The 14,188-nt window shown below is 42.7% G+C and overlaps 1 protein-coding gene across 1 annotated transcript in view; it reads left to right on the top strand.

Moving 5' to 3' along the window:
• The first annotated feature begins 4,949 nt into the window (after window positions 1-4,949).
• Window positions 4,950-14,188, top strand: part of LOC122396035 — a 53,057-nt gene continuing 43,818 nt past the window's right edge. Inside the window, exon 1 of the mRNA XM_043394101.1 lies at window positions 4,950-5,269. Coding sequence (XP_043250036.1) covers window positions 5,191-5,269 — 79 coding nt within the window. The 5' untranslated portion in view covers window positions 4,950-5,190. The remainder of the gene's footprint in view (window positions 5,270-14,188) is intronic.

Consider the following 14,188-nt stretch of genomic DNA (forward strand, 5'->3'; position numbering starts at 1 on the left):
ATCGAGGCGAAGCAACCTACAGCCATGGTCCCAATTTCAAAACCCAAAATTCAGTCGATACCCCCAAGTTTATCGATAAATCCCACTAAACTATACAGGTGTTAACTGTATTTTGTCCCGATGCTGTTAACGCAGTTCGATCATGGTGGAATCATCTCCATGAGTAAAGGATAAATGTAAGTGCAAAATTTGGTGTCCAAATCCTTTGGTATGGAGTCTTGCCAGGAGGCAGATAACATACTTGCGATATCCATCTCACAGTAGCATAACTCAAAAAAGCCCCGCCCCATGCCAATCGAGGCGAAGCAACCTACAGCCATGGTCCCAATTTCAAAACCCAGAATTCAGTCGATACCCCCAAGTTTATCGATAAATCCCACTAAACTACACAGGTGTTAACTGTATTTTGTCCCGATGCTGTTAACGCAGGGCGATCATGGAATCATGTTCATGATCGTTGGGGAGTAGCGTCCCCACGAACCCGAAACGCTGACTGGCCACCATAACAAACAGATCACAAGTGAAAGTGTCAAATTTAAATGAACCATAGTGGATAGATCAGAGAGTGTAACTGTGTGTTCAGTGACTGAAATAATGAAGAATTAATTAAAAGGAACTGAAAGTCTGGGAATAGACTCTGCAGGTAAGTGCTACTACTGTTGTTGGTAGTCATTCGTTTGGATAGGTAAGTCTGAAGAACATTGATAGGGTCGATTAAGTCCCCTGGTTCGACCAATCGGTAAGGACCATCGTAGTAACCGTGATATCTAATCGAGGTTAGAACTGAGGCTTGCCTTGGGTGTTGCGGTGCGATTACGTTTGCTAGCACACCATCGTAGCAGAAACGGTAGAGATTTAGAAAGCCCTTGCGCGGAACAGTGTGGCTATTTAGGGGTTTGTAACGTGGTATTGTACCAGTAATCCATAGTCAAGTGCAGATTCTAATCTCACGCCCGAGAATGGGTACTTTATAGACAAGCAAACGAAATGTCCCGGTGCCAGCGATACCACCAGAGTTCATCCAGAATCGAGCTACCTAAAATCATGGTTTTATTTGCAAAACATGTAGATTCCGTTGCGTTTCTTTGGCGCAAGCGTCTGTCTCTCGTTTGTGCACACTACTTTATTAGAGTAGGCGGTTCCTTTCGAGTCTGAACGGATTCTAAGAAAGATTATGACGTTATTCGCTGGGGGGAAAGTGGCCTTGAACGGTCAGTTGACTTTGCGCCGATCCGATGAGTCTTACTGCCATTTTGGTCAACAAATCCGGCTCTTAGCAAATTGTGCAGTCGGTGGAAGTGATGTAGCAATCTTGGAACACGCGTGCATTAAAATGTAGTTAGCTCTGTTTAGTTAGAACGTTTTCCACGAAACCAAATCGAAGATGATCGAACAAAAGTCGTCGCCCTTTCTATTCTTCAATTTACCGGCGAGTCATTGACGATTTAATTTCGTGTTATATGATTTCCAATTCCCTGAAGGACGCGCTCAAAGACGGGTTTAAACTTTATTTTTGGAGCGATAGCGGAACGAGATTAAAGAAATATAGAGAAACGAGTGATTGAAAAGGGTAGCGGTTAGCGTGACCGCAAAAATCGAAGGAACGAAGAGATAACAAGCGAAAGTATTAAGTAATATACACGTCGGGCATGTAGGTGAAAGGCAATGTATAGTTTACGAGATGATTGAAGCCAATTGGGGCAATGAATTCAGAAACGAACAAAGCTAGAAGGATCGAACTAAGAATTCTATTATGTCCGCAGTAATATTTCAAACGAAAACTAAATTTTTAAATTGGGTCGACTTAAATTAGCTGCCATGTTTATTCGAACTAAAAGTAATCAATTTTCAAGTTTAGATGTTAAAAGAAATATTTGAATAGGATTCGTGAACTCGAGGATTAGAAAGAACAATCGTTTGCAATCAAAGCCTTGGTCTTAACTTGTTAAAATGAAAAGTTCCATAGAAAAGATTCTTATCGGTATCTAAATATAAATTGACGATACTTTGGCGAGATTTTAAGCATTAATCGACACGAACGCGAAGAAGTTGTTTAGAAAGAGGAAATAATTTTGGGGGAAAATTGTCGAGTTGGCCTACTGGCTCACAAATAAGAGTTGGTATATCTAACACGGCAATTTCGTGGGCAATCTCTTTTGTGTTGTCCTTGAAAATCGATATCAAGGGTCTTTCGCCTCGGTGGCGTAGCAGCACGCTATCATTAAGATGCGATCTTCATGCGACCGTCCCTAACTAGTACGACCTTGAACGTCGTGTCGCAGAAGAATATCTATAAAGCTGAAAAATAATTGGTCCGTCGGAGTGGAAACTTTACAACGTGTGCTCGTGATAAAACCGTAGACGTGGTTCTTAGGGGCGAGCGCGGTAAGATTTATGCGCAGTTATCGCGGTAATCGGGACTCGCGAAAGGGGTGTTGATCCTAAATATTAGATTGCGTTACGAACGTCCACCAAACTAGGGACTTTTCACGGTAACAGGCGTGCACTTCGCACATTGATCGTCGCATCGCTTATGGGGCCATTCGTGTCATTTCGTGGCACGTTGATGAAAATAAATAAGCACCGCGATAAAGTTTGGTCGTTACGCGGTTTCTTATTGTCTAGAAACAAAATGTCCGTAAAAAATTTCACGGCGATTGTTACAGCAGTTAATGTGTTGAGTCGTTTGGCATCGAATCGGAAAGTCAATACTATGATCAGCAATTCTTTCGGAATAGTTATCACAATGCACGCGATATAATGTGCGGTATTGTACAGCGTGACACAGCCTCGTACAAAGTTGTGCAATACTCGTATACCTCGTCTGTGGCTATAGTACTTTGGAAACTGTGATATAACAAAGTGTCGTAAAATGTTGCGCAATATTTTATAGCGTTCAATGGTACTGTACTGTATAGTATTGTAAAATATTCTAAAGCGCTATACTGGCATTAACACTAGGCTATGTTGCGTAATGTTATTGCAAATTATTCTTAGTATCATTCTTTTGTTCGAAACATTGCCTAGTTTCAGGAACTTTTTGTTTGGACCAGTGACCGCCAGGTGGACATAATATCTGTCAGTGTATGAATTGTACAGACTTCTACTGTACCGCCACACACAACTGCAGAAAATATCGTTCCATATTTCTCTAATGAGAACAATTTTTAACTATAGTCCGGGTAAATTCTGAGTTCCAAATATTTTTGGTTTTTTTAAACATCGACAACCGACCGCGCCTCTTCAAAGGTCATTGTGGTTCGCAGATGATGCCGTTAGGTGGCCAATGATTTGTCGGTACAGAAACTGAAGAGATTCGATTTTTTAAATTTGTAAGCGGAAGAAACTTTTACTGAAAATTGCAATGACAATTACAAAATGTAATATTGTACAATACACGGACAAAACTTTAGTTGTTCTATCGAACAAATGTCACGAATAAATTGTACGTTCGTCGTATTGGTTATCAAACGTTAGAATTAAATTCTGTCTATTTCTGGTTTCAATTTTCCTCGCGCATGCGCGTCGCGTTTCCATGTTAGGTAGTGGGGCAACAAAGGCAAGGTTTCTTGGCGGGGGAAGGTTACTGTTAGTCTGCTCATGATCCTTATTCGACCAAATTTGTACGTGTAGGGCAACGGAACTGTTTACTTAGACCGGGGGGCACACGAGCATCGAAACGACGTTTTTATGCACTTCCTTGTCTCACAATTGAAAAGACAGAAACGCCGATCTTGTCTGTCTTCGTTGTTTTCAATCGCAAGACAAGGAAGAACATAGAAACGCTCGTGTGCCCCCGGCCTTAACTACACGCAATGCAAGCAATACGTGAGGTATATCGTAAACATGTCCTCCATACAAATTATTTATTAAATAACGTACGATCTGATGTGTACAGTTACATTCTACATGTCAAATTTAAATTCGTGAACTTAATTTCTCATTGTTTCGAATAAATCTTATCCTAAAAGTAGTTTACGTGGAACGCTCTATTTCATAAAAAGTAAATAAATTTTTATTCGGTTATTGATTAGATACAAATCTAATGCGTAGAATAACCGATCATTAAGGTTCCATATAAACGGACATAGGTGTGCAATTATCAGAACATCATTGAACATTTAGTGACACGTCGATTTACATGTTCATACATGATTATCTCATCCAAACTTCGTTGACGCAATGCGTGTTATCAGTCCAACAAGACAGAAAATTGAGTACAAAGCAAACAATTCGAAACGACAAATCCTTGGCAAATCGATAACTGGAAGGAACTATAAATTGTAACCCTATCAGTGGCGCGCCCGTGGTAATGCAATGGGATGATTCAACTGCTGCCTCCGTATCACAAATATCCATTTTTAAATCATTGAAGTAATTAAAAAACGAATACATACAATGTTTTATATTGTTCTACTATGTAGAAGGATGTTGGTAATCCCACGTATCTTATCAGTAATGATAAGTTTCTCTTGCTGGAATATTCTAAATTAGTTAACAAAGTAGCTGTAAGTTGCCACGTTGAATGAACGATGCTGTACCTAATGGAAACGACGTGCCAAAGGTTTGTTTGGAAGGGCAACGATTCGTATAGCGTGTATCGTTCGAAAAACCGGCGTGGACCGACGCGAGCGCCGCGCGAAAAAAGGAGGGAATAAAAAGGCGGGCGGCGCGCCGCGAAGGGTTAAAAATAATATCGGATGGTCCTAATTCAATGACCAGGCGGGCAGCGTGCGGCGATTTACATGAACGGCGGCACGGGAGAGGAAGGCGAGGACAGTCGGTGCATTGAGCGGCTCGGAGGAGGCAGCCAGCCCGGAGGAACGTAACCGGGAGAGTGGCGCGCGTTGGTATGGGTTGGTGGAGCTGTTTGCCGATTCGTTGACTCGCAGCCACGGTCGTACGGTCGGGTCGAATGCTCCCTGCTCTCTCAGTCCGTCTCGCGACCGCGCGCCAAGAGGGATGGACGCCGTTTTCGTTCCCTTCCTTCCGTGATCGAGATCGTGATCGCGAATACGCCGTGGATCCAGTGTGGCGCGCGCGATGTGACGCGTGTGCTCGACACCGCGCGACCCTCGCAGTCTAACACCCCGTGCCCTTGTGGTTAGATATACACCGTGCGAGGAGAAAACGGAATTCTGTGTTCCTGTTTCGAGAGGGGAAAAGATCGAGAGTGTTTGATGCGACGAGATGGGCAGCGAGGCAGACCCGGAGACCACGGGCGCCAACGTGGATTCGGACGAATCCGATAGCTGGGAAAAGTTTTTCGGTAAGTTCGCGTCTCGGCGGGCTCGTATCGGGCCGCGTGCGTTGCCGTGTGTCTCGATTACGTCGCGATTCGCGTCAAGTTTGCCACTTGTCTAGGTAAAAATTTTGTAAAAATGTTGCAAAATTTTGTTGTAACGAAATATTCAAATCAGACAAACGATGGCAGAGAATCGTGGAACAAAATGGCTCGTATATCATTGATAAAGTAAGTTACGTTGGGGTCTGTTTTGGTTTGGTTTGATAGCGTCTGAAAGTTATAAATCAGCAACAGTTTTCACACTGTTTGCGGCGGTTCATTCATAGTATAATATATCTACATGATTCGAGAGCAAGCGAAAAGATATTAACATTGGACGAAATTTGAAAAATACCATCAACGTATAAGGTGTAATAATGATAATACTAATTCGCTTTTACTACTACTAATATTCCTGTTCTGGTTGAATAAGCTGCTATTAAATCATAATAATATCTAACCAATAAGATGAACATACGATCAATATTATTATTTATTCATTGAGGAATATTTAATTCTATAATTAAACTCTTTATTTAACGGAGGATTACTCGATCATCTTAAATTTATCGCCCATCTTGGCGGCAGACATTTTTTTTCTTGGCGCCTTCAAAAAAGGTTAGGAACCACTGATTCACGCCTAGCAATAGATAAAAACTATAAAACTGCCATTTAAATAATTGCGTTTCCTCGATTTCACGAAAGATTTCGATGCACATTATTGACATAAAAGTACTTTTAATTCTCTTTGCCGATCGTGGTCCAGCTCGGTGAATTAACCTATTTGTTCGCCGCGTCTTGGCGCCAATTCACAGATGGCAGCGGAAAGAAAGCACCAATCATAACGCCTTGTAAACGATCGTCGCGTGTTCATTGTCCGTAATGCATTCGCGCGTCTTACCTCGAGTGGATAATTCGTCTCGTTGCTCGAAAGTGGTGGGGGAGGATATCTTGAGAGGAAACATGTGTCGCTGGGAAAAAAAGGAGACATTTATGACGTTCGATTCGATGAAAGAATTTTAGTAGTATCGAGCTCCGGGTTCTGCGGCGCTGTTTAAGGGAAAACTAATCTAATTAACAAAGTAGTGGGCGTGTTCTATAGAAGAGGAGAGGGGGCATTAAAATCGAACATAATAAATGCATTATCTTATTTATTAGTGCAAGTCTCTTGTAAACACTTAATTTATCTGTTAGTGATTGTTTGGTCATAATTGTCGTGCAACGTAGGTTTGTAAAAAATTTTGAGATTAGATGATTAGTATGTATCTGCGTTTAAGAGGACTTGAGTGATACCAGAAGATATTTCAATACATTAATCAGTGCAAAGATAGTACGTTTATAATGAACATAGACTCTTAGACTGTCGTTTATCACGATGTAACACTTGATACATTTATCACTCTCATTGGTGTTTTATCTGCAGGTAGCAAACATGTCCTTGTTACTAAGACAAGTGTTGCTTATTTCTTAGAAGTCGACATCCATTTAGAGTATGATAAAAAATATGCAATTTTGCAGCTTGCCATTTGCTTTTCTAAAATGTGTGTCGCCACGCCGAAAATAACTGTGGTACATCCGTTTAGTCAAACAGTCGAGACTTCGTTACAATCGGACCGTCGATATTAATATTTCACACGAGTTATTTATGAAGGCTGTGGCAATGATAAGAGACCCCATTAAACACGTTTTGCAATTTTTCCTTCCGTTTTATTGACAGTATTATCGTAACAAATATTTGCAATTGATATTACACAATTTGTACAATCGTAAAAGAAAAAAGATTAACTTCGTCCATGAACGATCGGAACATCTCGGCGTTAGCAAATTAAAAAATACATTCTGCTGATAGTGTCTCCAACTGGTAGCCTTTTGAAGACCAGTGTCCTAAATCCGCGTGGTATGAAAAAGGTGTCGAGTACACGTGAGGGTCTAGAACGAAGATAAGTGAGATACACGAGGCGAGTAACAGTACTATGTTTCACGGAATTTCACGTGGAAGAGAAAACCTGAACTTCTTACGATTCGATTTGTCCGCTGGTTTCAGCCGCGCGTGTGCACACACGTGAAAGTGACGTTGCGTCCCTTATCTCGAAATTTTTCGAGATGCTGCTCTCGATGTGTAATTCATGCGTTTTTACGCCCGACAGATATCTTCGACGGTTATCTCGGTTATTTTTTGCAGAACGTCGCGTTCGATCTAGATCTTTACGATTCTTTACACTTCGGATACACAGGGTGTCTCGTTAAATTATATTCCTAGAGTTTGAGAAACGCTGGAGCTTGCGCTAGGTCGTCGAACTCTTCAGCGATAACGCCATACTTGCATAATTAAGCGAATCGTTCCGAAAATAGTTTCGATCCCAGTGGAATGCCAGATTTTCTACGCGGCGACAGAGGTGAAGCTAGTAGGCTCGTAATAGAGTTAAGGAGGGTTCGATTGTTCGCACAATGGAACGTATCAAAGGGATCGCTTAAGAATTGTTTTATTGTTTTTCCCCCCGCAGTATTCTGGACTCGCGAGCCCGAACGAGCAGTGTGTCTCGTGACTACGGCGATCCATCGCCTCGAGGAAATTTCTGATTTTCATTTGCATGCTCGTGGTACGTACGGAGACGCGCACGATAGTCACGAAGATGCTCCCGACTACTCGCGGGACAAGTGGCGAACTTAAGGATGCGATACGACGCGCAAAAAACACTCGCTCTGCCGGATGCAGCTTAGAGACCGTCGAGAGGCCTGCGCTTTCCACGGACTGGTGTGCGTCTCGTCGCTACGAGAGGCCGTTGCTCGCGTGTGCGGCTTGCTTGCGTGTCGCGCGAGTATTCCTGTCCCGTGCACACGCCCAAAAATCGAGCAACCGGCTCTCTCGTTCCGTCTGGATTTTTATGGGCCTGGCCAGCAGAGGCACGGCCAAGCCCCTGAAAATTTGAGCCAGTTCGTGAAACTCCTGTCTCCTTTTATTCACGATTTTCTACAACTTGGATCTACATTGCCATGATAAAGGGTATATAGACTGTAAAATCAGTCCACACACGGTCGAATATCAATAAGTGTAACCTAGAAACAAAGCAAACTGACGTTAGATTGATTTACGATAGTCTGTTGTTGCTGGATAGAGCGAAACCTCGATAGTTGCACGCGAACCTCGATATTTGCATAAAATTCAAAGTTCAGGAGCGTCACCAGCGCAGAAGCGATGAAACACAACTATTAGACTTGCGCAAAAGGTATACCGTACAGTTCTGCGCAGGTATAGTAGTGTTTCATCGTTTCTCCGCTGGCGGCGCTGGTAGTAGGGGAATAACTAGTAACTATTGAATTATTTTATATTCAGAGCACTATTACAATCGAGTACTTTAGAAATTATACCGTACGACCGGTAGAGTATGTAGTCTGTTATAGATGTCATTTGGTATTTGTTACATTAGCGTTGGAGAAATCATGCATTTAAGGGTTAATAGGTCACGAGTTGTCAGAGTTGATAACCTTTACAACGATCGTATGCAGCTTTTCTTCTTGTTGCCATCGGCTCGGTAACATTTATATAGATAACATTCCAAGACGTGACACCTGGGTTGTAATACCTACGGCCCTGGTCATGTGGGCTTAGCAAAGCGTAGGCGTATAGTGCTTCTCCAGCTGCATTTCTAACGCCAAGTGCCTGCGCAAGGAATACGCTCATAGGTGCCTCTACAGGTTGATTCATGTCGCGATTCGATGTTTCCATCAATCTTCTAATGTTTCCCTCTCCATCATAGCTTACCTCTACAATACTGGGTGTTCCATTATTCGTAATACAACCAGGAAGTGGGTGATTTTTCATATGAAAATATACCATATTAATTTTGTTGTATGACCAACAATAATATTTTATATCCATTTGCACTAGGATTATTCGAACACCTTGTATAGTTCTTAATTAGATCAATATCTCGACTAATAAAAGATAAACGTTTATCCGTTACTCGATGCATATAAATATGAATTTTAATTCTAGAATGAAATACTTCATAACGTATAAATAAAAATTTAATATCTAATCTAATAAACGTCTCGAACAAATTGCCATACGTCGATTTTATTGGTTGTATATTATTCGAATATAATTCTACCTATCTCTGGTCTATATTTATCCATCCTATAGATCTGTTTAAATTTCATTCATTCGTATCTTTCACTTTAGAAATTAAACAAAAATGAGATGCCCTCGTTTCCTGTGTTCCTTTCTCGAAATTCATCTACGAAGCATAATCCTTCCTTGGGAACAGTCATAAAATGAGTCACCTGTATACACACAAGACACATAGCTTTATCATTGTTTGTTTAAAAAATATACACGGCTCCTATCTCGGGATGCGTCACGTGTGGCCTTGAATAAACTAGTATTATCCATCGAGGCACAATAAATGCAGTTCCCACAGCCTACGGAAACGTCCGTTTCGTTTATTTTTCAACTAAAAAATCTTCGAACTTAAAGCAACGCTTTATCATCAGTTTGAGGATACTATTTGTTAGTCATTGTTTGCTGAGACTGTGGGATTACTTTGATTTGCTCCGATTGTGCTTAACGTGTCCCCATAAATCGAGGCGTCTTGAATGGTTTTATTTGATGTCGTTTGCAAACCTTGGAGACCGTATTACTCGAGTTAAATTTGTATACGTGTGTTCAAGTTTGCTGCCTGTCGCGCGAGCTTGTTGGCCTACGGCGCTTCGGGCCGCCGGGAGATCCACTCGTTTCGGGTTGGGGGTTTGCATAGGACCGTGTAGAGACATTTGTACAAGTCGTGCAAACGTCTCCGGCGACTCTATGCGGAGCCAAGCTCACACGGAAGAAGCAACCTGTATATCATGGTCGGGAACAAGTGGGCGAGATAGATGCGCGCAATCTCGCCCAGTCTCATACCCCACATGCCAGCGCACGCAGGAACTCGGCGTGTAATAATGCGCTCTTAGGCGACCGGTCGGTTGTCGGCACAGATAGACAACATCCGATATTGTCAACAGCCACAGATGCCCGATGGGAAAGGTTGAATCTTTTGATGTTGGAATGATCAGCGACGTCAGCGTCCGGTACTCTCGATCTTCCAACTCTAATAGATAGAATCGCGACACTAACAATTTCTGTAAATAAAAGTTTGCATCTTAACGGTAACTGTTGTCAGTAAATATCCAGAATGTCTCGGGCATCTGAGTCGGCTGTGTCTTGAAAAATGCAATTGCATCTGTTTTTTAAGCAGTACAATTTTTCTTCCGTGGTTTGTGCAAAATTCAATATAAATCTGAGTCAGACAGTCAACGGTGCTCGTTACATACATCTGTAGTTCATCAGTTTCAGGCGGTTCAAACGATAAAAAATTAAAATCGTTTTGCATTAATAAACGTTACCTTGCCTCGCGTAATATACACCGCGAACAAGGTCCGAGGAAGCTCGTAACAGCGCGTTAAAGCTCGAGAAGAAGCCCTAACTATGAATATTTGCCGAGGAAAAGGTGGCTGAAGTAAGGTTTACCCTCTATCAACAAGGGGTTACTTGAACCCCTTAATGAGCATTCGTATTATGTTACCTAGGGATGCTTCTATACACGAAGTGTCACATCAGTTTACACCCAAAACGAAACGATACAAGTTCCACTGTCTGTAAATCTCCACTATTCAACAATTATTTTTTAGTTACGCAATAACTTTCAAATTTACTTGATGTAGTCAGATTCGAAGCTTTGTGCTCAGATATTTCTATAAATATTAAAAATATTTACACGTTCACTGTCCGGTCTCTCAGCGACGTATCTGATAGCGTAGTGTTGTGCCCCATGTGCGGATCATGGACAGTGAACAAGTCGACAAGTAATATAATAACCAATGGGGAGCAGAAATTTTTATTCGTTCGGTTGTTTCGTTGATCACGTGTTACGAAACGATGCCCGTACAGTCGCGAAGCTTCGATCATCGTCCAACGAGACGCCATTGAACTTGATTTCCCGACACCGTAGCTCCTCGCGGTGAGTTGCACGTGCAGAAACTTTAAAGGCGAACGACGTTGCCCTCAGCGGCGTCTCACGTATTCGAAGCTTGGAATTGCATATGGATCTTGGGAACGGGCCGTGCGAAGGTCTTGCGGATTTTCAGCGGATTCTTTTTCTGCCATAACCGTGCGTTATCATTATTCATCGAATACCAAGCGAATAACGAACCACCATTCCGGGTGCTTTCACTCTAAAGTTGGTCAAGATCGTGTCTAGCTTCCGTCGAAGCGTAGGGTCAAAATTTCGTATAAAAATCAAGGGTCTAATAGTCTCTAGCGTGTTGCTAATCGCGTGGAAAGTTTGCTCTTCGAATTTCGTTACTCGTATTGTCCTGTGGTTGCTTATATCTCGCGGTTCATTATTTTACGTAACCGAGTTTCTATATCGTAACTTAATACGTTGATTATAGTTGATCGAATCTCCTGCGCGCTCGTTGCCCCCGCAGTTTGATCTAAAAACCAGTATCGTTTATCTTTAATTACCAACACGGGGAGTGTGTACATTGTTTTTACGAAATTGACCTTCGAATGACCTTCAAAGGAAAACTATATTATTTTAAGTACGTCGAGCCTCGAAATTACCTATAAAACTCAAAGGTTGTTTGGAGGTCGTTTCTAGAGTACTTGTCTTTGTTTTAAAATGTTTTGGGAGATTTTAAAAAACTCTTGTCGCCGGAGTTTGCTTACGTTTGGGACTTTGCTCGCAGACCCATCGCGAAAGAATCGTTTTCCGAAAAGAATCCGCCACGATAGCGGCTATCTGAACGGAATCGGGGTACATCCTTTTCCTTTATAGTAATGCAGGCCGAAGAGCACACTGCTAGGAGGATGTTTACGGACTTCATTTCTCCAGGGACACGTATCTCCCCTGGTTTTTTAATGCCGTTCGCCCACATGTTGAATCATACGCACGCGATACCGTCTCGACGCGAAAATTATCGTCAGTCTCGGATCGCGTGTCGTCGTTCGAATTTCACGAATCACTGTTCCGCTGACTCCGCTGACTTCGATATGCGTCGTACTGCTTCGTTAGCGTTGCCGCGAGTGAGTTAGGCCTCTTCGAATCCTACAAATTGTCCCAGACAGAATTCAATTTCGATCTCAAACTCTGGAGAAAGGTAAGACCTATCGAGTTCTTTTATCCCCTAGAATCTTCAGTCCTTAAGATTTGATAGCACAGAATCTAGGCTTTAGAACGAAAATTTAGAATGAAAATGTTCACTTGGGTTTTCAACAGTAGTCTGTTTCCTAGGTCTTTCAAGACCCCCCACGCCTCACGAAGCACTTACGTTCCATAAGCATCGAGAGAGTGAAAAATACCTGTGTGTAAAAAGCTAGTGGTACGAGTGTTAAACCTTAATTGCCTCGTTAACGCTCGCAGTAGGTTCTAATCTAACGAGCACAAGTTCGTAAGTTTTTAAATACCCCCGGGAATCGAATGTTGGCCGAAGTGTCACGGTCTGTGCAGCGTTCAATTATCTCCCTTCGATCCGTCGACCAGTTGGCGCTGGTAAACACGACGATTCCATGTCGATCAGCGTCCAGCACTACAGTTAGACCGAATCCCGGAGTCCCGGGGTGGCTGGCAAAGTGGAAGAAAAAGCTGCCCGATGTCCCGATCCGGCAGGGTCGGCCTGTGGCGACCCACGCTTCTTAAGTCCACAATTGACTCGCGTGCATCCAATATGGCTGATAAAACCGGATCTCCGGCGCGAGGGGTTAAGCTGACTCCTGCCATGTACGCGATACCGACCGATGCCTAATGTCGTTACTCGTTACGATTCCCTTATATGTAACACGCTGCCGGAGGACCGTGCGCGGATTGAGATAAAGGTTCGTTTACACTCGGTCGTGGCCGGGTTTAAGCCCGCCTGACCACTCGACTTCTTCCCCGATCGGGTCGATGATGCCGTTAATGAGGAAAAAATGGCCGCGTGTCGTGGGTGAGGTCAGAAATAGGACGGTCCGCTAAGGCTACCCTTCCGGACGATCTTCCTACGACCAGTTTTGGTTTCGACTATATCGATTCGGTTCGCAACCAGGTATCGGTGTTGCAGGTTTTAATTGGAGCCAGAGATCCAAGTGGGACGTTCGTTATACTATCTCTGTAGTCAGGGGTGATAGATCGATGGCGAGTCTTCGACACCGAACCTCCGATGGTGGTATAAGTCAGCCATCTTGGATTACATATCGAGTTCGAGCGACTCTAGGGTCTACGAGTTAAGTTTTAGCCTTAATCCTAGTAGATTTTCATTAGAGTCCCTTTATTTTCGAACAACAAATCGATGGGTAGTACAGAAAATTCACGCTGGTGGCGGCCATATTGAGTGGTAACAGTCAACTCCTCGTATCCGAGACTTAACCTCGATCCTGTCGAGATACGACTCGAGACGCGCACCAACTTTGAGTAATCGTAGAGTTTACAAGTAGGGTTTTAATTGAAGGGGAGGTTCGAGTGGGGCATTCGTTGTCCGAGGTTTCCTGGAAATACTTGAGGAGTCCCTTTAGTCAAGCATGATAGATTGATTGGAAGTGTACATGCATGAATGGCGATACGAGTCACTCCCTTCGTTTGACACTTAACCTTAATTCTATCGAGATGTGACTTTGGTTCACGTACCAACTTTAAGTGACTCTAGAGTCTATAAGCAAGGTCTTAGTTGAGAGTTGTTTCTCGGAAATATAATTATCTCTTCACTCCGGGATGATGGATCGATCAGTGCTGCTATAAATTTATACTGAGAATCCACATTGATTGGTGTTGCAAATCAACTTCCTTTGTCTGGCAGTAGTATAATTGAGGATTCGATAGACACACGGTCGCTGTAGAAATCATGTAAGTGTCCACATAGTTGCTCTACAATGATACGAGTGGAATTTCA

The sequence above is a fragment of the Colletes gigas genome, unplaced genomic scaffold (genome assembly GCF_013123115.1).
Source record: "Colletes gigas isolate AHSC1104 unplaced genomic scaffold, ASM1312311v1 Colletes_gigas_Sc00007, whole genome shotgun sequence".
Classification (NCBI taxonomy): Eukaryota; Metazoa; Arthropoda; class Insecta; order Hymenoptera; family Colletidae; genus Colletes; species Colletes gigas.